General features: G+C 32.9%; 1 protein-coding gene across 1 annotated transcript; it reads left to right on the top strand.

Annotated features, from left to right (window-relative positions):
• Nucleotides 1–4,499: 4,499 nt before the first annotated feature.
• LOC104085241 (trans-cinnamate:CoA ligase, peroxisomal-like) lies at nucleotides 4,500–6,928 on the top strand. The gene is made up of 3 exons (XM_009589235.4): nucleotides 4,500–4,774; nucleotides 5,093–5,486; nucleotides 5,576–6,928. Exons 1-3 carry the CDS (start codon nucleotides 4,577–4,579, stop codon nucleotides 6,736–6,738), a joined length of 1,755 nt encoding a protein of 584 aa, XP_009587530.1. The 5' UTR covers nucleotides 4,500–4,576; the 3' UTR covers nucleotides 6,739–6,928.
• Nucleotides 6,929–7,165: the final 237 nt, after the last annotated feature.

Raw genomic sequence — 7,165 nt, 5'->3', positions numbered from 1 at the left:
TGTCCTGAGAGGCTGTACTTGCTTTTCATTTATTGTTGCACTTAGTTTCTATCTGTCATTGTTGTGAAATTCTCTGAAAGATTTTATATCCGGATTATATGAACTTGAACTGTATAACACTGATTTGACTTAAACTGCTGGAATTGAAAGCATGTCTACTCTCTGCTGGAATTACTGAAAATGAACTATAACTGTGTAGCTCGTCAATATCTTCAGTTCCCTATTTATTATTGTTACTTGCTGAGTTGTTTGTACTTATACTACACCCTGCACTTCGTGTGCAGATCCAGGTGTTCCCGGACATAGCGGATGTTGATTCTCTCGTATAGTTGATTTTTCTGAGATTCAGAGGTAGCTGCCGTTTTTCGTAGACCTTGAATCTCCTTTCCTATCTCCTTATTTACTGTATTTGGTCTCAAACTATTATAGACCGTATTTTCCAGACTTTTGTTCAGAATAGATTCTCATGTACTCAGTGACACCAAATTTTGGGGAGTAATCGTATCAGTATTTGTGGTATTTTGTAATATATTTAAATATTATATTTTCAAACTTAAAGGAAATCGAGGGTTATTAATGTTATCGGCTTGCCTAGTATTGAGATAGGCGCCATCACGGCAGGTTAGATTTTGGGTCGTGACAGGTGGAGTTTGATTTTTGTAGCTCTTGCATCCAAGGTCCATCATATTGTCAAGTAAATTAGGAAATTGGTGCCTTTTGTACTAAAATATGAGGTTTTCTATGCTCTCTAGAAGGATTAAACATAAAGAGAGTAATTTGTTCATGTGGTTTCGTTGTTAATATGGAGGTGATATCTGTAATAATGGTTAAGGTGGAGAGATCAGTGGACGAGAGAGAGGGGCGGAAGGAGAGAGAAAAATATTGAATAAAAAAATATTGGTTTTCCACGCTCTTACAAGAAGTGTGGTACACGCACTGTGCCACATCAGATAAATGTGTCTAATAGGTCGGTTTAAACATAGATAAAGTGTTTCACGGGAAACGGTCTTAGTTAAAGTGCCTAAGCGGAAATAAATTTGTGCTAAGTTTAAGGGATTGTATATATATTTGACCTATATTTTTTCGTATAATATTTTTAATAACACATGCACATTGGTTAATACGGATATGCAATATTTAAAAGTTATGTGTTCATGAATATAAAGTAAACACGCAAAGAAGACTAGTTAAACAATATACATACACGCAGACGGTGGTACAAGGTATTTTCGTTTTAGTTTAGGTTACTATAGATATATATAAGGATCCAAGATAAGTTCTAACTAATAAAAAGAATCTAAAATTTTCGGGGTTGGTTTAGATTTATGGTGCTCAACAAATAAATTTTAGACTTAAAAAATGAACTCGTAACATAGTATTTACAAAAATTATAATTAACCTATAGATTCTCTAATGTCAGGGAACATGATATGAGAACCAATCGGTTTAGCCATAAGTTTCTTTTTACATTTTTATTTTTAAAAATATTTTGAAAACATTGTTTTGGTTATAGAAAAATAATCAGTTTTGGGCAATTTTTGAAGATGAATTTTTCAAGTTTTAAAAAATGGTTTAGACTAATTTTTCAAGTTTTTGAAGTTATCTACTCACAAAATTTTAATTTATTCATTAGTAAAATGTATGTCCAAATACAATTTCAACTTACAATTTTTTTTTTATCCCATATATTTTTTTTTAAAGTTTAAATCAAATCTATATACAAACGCTAGCTGAATATAAGCATTGAGCTGCATTCTATGTGCTCGGTCACTTTAGAAAAAAGTACTATCGGTGTGTCGGATTTTTCAAATTTTTTAACTTTCAAAGATTATTTTTATCCCATCTTTAATTTTTTTGCTGCATTCTATGTGCTCGGCCTCTTTAGAAAAAATGACTATCGGTGTGTCAGGTTTTTCAAACTTTGTGCATTTTGGAGGATTCCACAAAGTTTACAACAACATTTTTGAAAGATCTGAACAACATACATACGCTGCGATAAAGAGTAATTCCAAATATAAAACCCCTATTTCTAACAGATTTCTCCTTCCAGAGTTAGTTAAGTAGGAAAAGAACAAATAATATAGGATTTTGGTTTCACGTGGAAACATGGAATTCAAAGTACAGTCATGCATTTCTTTCATACTTCTAACTCATTAAACACTATTGTCTTAATTTTTGAACATCAAGAAAAAAAAAGAATTTTTGACTATCAATTCTAGAAACTAATAGATCTTAGTCAGTGTAAGTCCTATGGATTATATTTTGGTCAAATTATATACAATTCAACAGTGGGAAAATACAAGGAAAACACAACAGACTCACTTTCTTCTTTCAGCACTCCAGAGGGAAAATTGATGGAAATGAATGTTCAAATATAAAAAAGTAGAGTCTCACCTCCTGCTATCCAACAAAGTGCTTGGAAATTTTCTAATAAATTCACCTCATTAAAAAGAAATTAAGTAATATACTTTATTGATATAATTTAACCCGTTATAATAAGTTAGTTATTATTTTTACGTTATCAATTAAAGTTTAACTTCTATACACTAATAATGTGAATGAATTTTTACTCTATCAATTCACCTAAAAGATAACAACAAGCTAGTAACAATCAACAAAAAAGTGAACTAGTTACCTGCAAAAATAAAGCAGGTTAATTATTTAGATAAAACTTAAACTCGTTAAAAATAAATTTATGTTTAGGACTCCAAAAGACATCCAATTTTAGGTTCAATCTTCTTCTCAAGATTATAAAATATAACAAGATTTCAGTCACCCAAGCATATGATTTATTTAAATCTCGGTAAGATAAACTGTTTCTATTATTTTGATTTTTCAACATATATAACCTGATTTAATTACACATGACTCAGTTTTTAGTTTATTTATCGTTTAGCAGCCTAGATCATTGGTCTTATATATTATATATAACGGCAGCCGTATATATAATTACGAAAAGACAAAATTTTATCCTCACTCAAAATTTATACAGTTATAAATATCTTATAACTGAATAAGTGCCTAAAATCAGTATACTATATATTTTTCCTCGGAAACAAACATCATCTTTAGTGGGACAGCCACTAAAATATTAAGGTAGTGTCATATAAATAAACCAAAATAATAATAATAACACTACGTCAAATAATTTCTAATACGTTTATCCACCTCCCAACAATCATTTTTATATTCTTCTTTGGCAGTTAAGCCACATGGAATATGGTGTATGAAATGACAACATGTTTAGACCTTAGTAGTTTAATCATCCTACAAGTTGTCAACCTATGTTTTTGGATGGCTATACGTAACAACTAAAGTGAGATTAATAATTTTAATACTAAGATACATTAATTACCTATTACTCCATAAACAGGTTAACATACAGAGATAATCTAAACACTACTTTTTGTGTGGTAGGATATAGAGGAAATTTCAGAAGCACTATAGTTTCACAAGTAGTTATAATCAGCAGATATTATTTCAATATTTATCATGCATTCGTAGCAAATATTTCCTTGCTAGGCGTTTGTATTGACTATATTCGTTCACGCAACAAATACAGTCTGTGTCAACTGTATTTGTTTGCGCAACTAATACAACCTGTATCAACTGTATTTGTTCCCGTAATAAATACAACCAATGAAAAATATATAAATACAGGAGTGTATACAAGGATACAAACAACAAAAATATAGGGGTTGTATGCATGGGTACATAATCACAAAAATACAGTCAACCAACCATACATGGTGGCAAAAAAAATCCCATACCTGAAAAAGATGCATACATGGTACAAAATCAAGGCGAAATACAGAAATACATGTGGATTTGCTATAAAATTCATATATAGCTAAGAATGGTTATTTTATAAAAGTATAGCTACGAATAGTAAATACAATGTATAAGTTAGTTACACCATGTAATTTTTCTAGGATATATACGTTTTTTTTTTTTTTGAAAAATTCCCAGAAAAATCCGCAGCCGCTACCCTTTGGGTGCGCACTGTGTAATCTGCTCAGTGTGCAATAGCTCGCAAATTACACAAGAAATATAAACCGTACTAGACAAGTCTGGTACCCAAGTTCAACTGAAAAGGCTCCTGCTGAAGAGAATTAATAGCAAGTCTCCCGTGTGGAAAGCCACAAGCCCAACAAATTAATTCCTTAAAGTAAACATAAGACATGAACTACTGAAGTGAGGTGGCTTTTGGTTATATTACCCCAGCCTAGGATGAAGTGGTTAGGTCAAAGCAGCCAAAACTTTTATGAAAACAACCACTTAACTATCACTGGTATATTTTCCTAGGTCAAAGGTCTTTCATGGAACTGTGGAAATTATGAGTCTAGAATTAGTACTACACATTCACTGCAACTTCCCTATTGTTTCCACCTAAACAACCATTTAGGGACCCATATATGGGCCATAATCCTGACTCTCCACTTGGACTTTCCCTATATAAATTTCCCCTTCTTATATCTCTTAACCTCACTACATTTTTCTCTAACTACAAACCTTTCTGCAAAACAAATTTAAGAGCCTATACTTTTTGAAAAAACACAAATTCCACTCTGAGACTATGGATAGATTACCAAAATGTGGAGCAAATTATGTGCCTCTAACTCCTCTTACCTTCTTAACAAGAGCCTCCAAATGTTATGCCAATAGAATATCCATCATCCATGGTGGTGTCCGTTTCACATGGAGCCAAACCTACGAGCGTTGTTGTCGCCTCGCCTCCTCTCTTCGATCCCTAAACATTGTCAAAAACGACGTGGTAAGTATGTATGACATGTACGATTAGTATAGTTTAACCTATTATAACTCGTAAGGTTAGCTCATCAAGTGATCTGATTATATAAATATAATATTATTTATACCGTCAGTGCATAAAACGTAAAACTCTAACATGATTAGTATGTTTGTGACAAAAAATTTCAAAGCAACAAGTTAGGACTTTTTAACATGCATGACTAGAGTTTCCTCAACCAAATAACACATGCAACTCAAGAAAATGAGCAAGATATCCTTAACTATATAGTGATTACATCAACAAAATTATGTGTTTAATAATTAATTATCTTTGCTTATACAGGTTTCAGTGTTGGCTCCAAATGTCCCAGCAATGTATGAAATGCATTTTGCTGTGCCAATGGCAGGCGCTGTGTTGAATGCCATCAATACAAGGCTAGACGCTAAGAACATTGCAGTCACTCTCAAACACTCTGAAGCCAAAGTATTTCTTGTTGATTATGAATACTTAGAAATTGCTAAAAAGGCCCTCGAACTTCTAGTTGCCGACTTTGAGAGGTCCAAAACTTCTGAAATGCTAATGCCTCTTGTCATTGTCATTGATGACATCAACTCCCCTACCGGAATCCGGCTAGGCGAGCTCGAGTACGAGCAATTGGTGTTCCAAGGGAATCCAAGTTACATCCCTGAAGAAATTACCGATGAGTGGGATCCAATTACCTTAAGTTATACATCAGGTACTATTGAAATGTAGGATTATTTCGTATAAAATTTTAAATTAATAAAAAAATATATACTTTTATTTACTTAATTATATCTTCAACAGGTACGACTTCAGAGCCCAAGGGAGTTGTGTACAGTCATAGAGGAGCATATTTGAGCACTTTGAGTTTAATATTAGGCTGGGAAATGGGTACTGAGCCTGTCTACTTATGGTCCTTGCCAATGTTTCATTGCAATGGATGGACTTTCACTTGGGGCATAGCTGCAAGAGGTGGGACTAATATTTGCATTCGCAATACTACAGCCCAAGAAATGTACACAAACATAGTGTCACATAACGTTACACACATGTGTTGTGCACCTATTGTTTTCAACATCCTTCTTGAAGCCAAACCATACGAGTACAGACCCATAACTACCCGAGTCCAAATTCTAACAGGTGGCGCACCACCACCTGCGCCACTTTTAGAGAAAATCGAGAGACTCGGGTTCCATGTGGTTCATGCTTATGGACTCACAGAAGCCACTGGACCAGCCCTTGTATGTGAATGGCAACAAAAATGGAACAAATTGCCTAGTGAAAATAAATCCAAGTTGAAAGCAAGACAAGGAGTTGGGATTTTAACACTAGCAGATGTTGATGTGAAAAATTTCAAGAATATGCAAAGTGTGCCACGAGATGGAAAATCAATAGGGGAAATATGTTTACGAGGGAGTAGTATTATGAAAGGGTATTTCAAGAATGACAAAGCGAATTCGGAAGTGTTTAAAAATGGTTGGTTTTTTACAGGAGATGTTGGAGTAATTCACTCAGATGGGTATTTAGAAATTAAAGACAGAAGCAAAGATGTGATAATTTCAGGTGGGGAAAATATTAGTAGTATTGAAGTTGAAAATGCAATTATGAGACATCCAAATGTAGTAGAAGTTTCTGTTGTGGCAATGCCACATTTCAGATGGGGTGAAAGTCCATGTGCATTTGTTATTATGAGCAAAAATTCAGAAGTTAAAGAAGTTGATATTATTGCTCATTGTAGGTCAAATTTGCCAGGATTTATGGTACCAAAAAAGGTGAAATTTGTTGAAGAATTGCCTAAGACTGGAACTGGGAAAGTACAGAAACACCATTTGAGAGCAATAGCTAAGACTTTTGTTATTTCGGAAAAGTCAAATCAAATAAGCAAAAAGACAAGTCAAGTCAACAGGGAAAAGACGAGATATTACGATCAAAATCAGGAGCAGATTCTTGCTTTGTCTCGTTTATAGAGAATAATATTTAATAATGTAATATTATATATATTTGGAAGAAATGGTTTGTTATAAGAAGTCGTGCTAGTATTATTGAATATTGTAGTATTACTTTTTTGGCTGCTATGGGGCTTTTCCTTTTTACCATAGAGGAATCTGTTTTATACGTTTGTTTTCATTATTTTTAAGTTAATAATTTTAAATTTTATGGGTGGAGTTATCTATAGTTATTAGTTTAAATTACTTAACATAAAATAATTTTACACTATCAATATATAAAACTTAAAATCTTTCCACGATAGTGTTGCATTCGGTGGTGTATTACATTCCAATTAATATAGTTCTAGCTTCATTTTGTGTGACAAAGGCTTTTTGCAGTTAAATATAGGGAAACTACTAGCTATGTCCATTTATAATAGCTCATTATAAAAATTGGTCAATTCAT

Source organism: Nicotiana tomentosiformis, chromosome 9 (assembly GCF_000390325.3).
Source record: "Nicotiana tomentosiformis chromosome 9, ASM39032v3, whole genome shotgun sequence".
In the NCBI taxonomy this organism is placed as follows: Eukaryota; Viridiplantae; Streptophyta; class Magnoliopsida; order Solanales; family Solanaceae; genus Nicotiana; species Nicotiana tomentosiformis.
The sequence above is the reverse complement of the archived record's forward strand: the minus strand, read 5'-3'. Positions and strand labels throughout refer to the sequence as shown.

What these genes read in the sequence shown, in the direction of transcription:
- LOC104085241 (XM_009589235.4), top strand. Translation starts at nt 4,577, where the DNA reads ATGGATAGATTACCAAAATGTGGAGCAAATTATGTGCCTCTAACTCCT. An exon ending in ACATTGTCAAAAACGACGTG is followed by an intron (nt 4,775 to 5,092) that starts GTAAGTATGTAT and finishes TTGCTTATACAG; the next exon opens with GTTTCAGTGTTGGCTCCAAA. An exon ending in TACCTTAAGTTATACATCAG is followed by an intron (nt 5,487 to 5,575) that starts GTACTATTGAAA and finishes TATCTTCAACAG; the next exon opens with GTACGACTTCAGAGCCCAAG.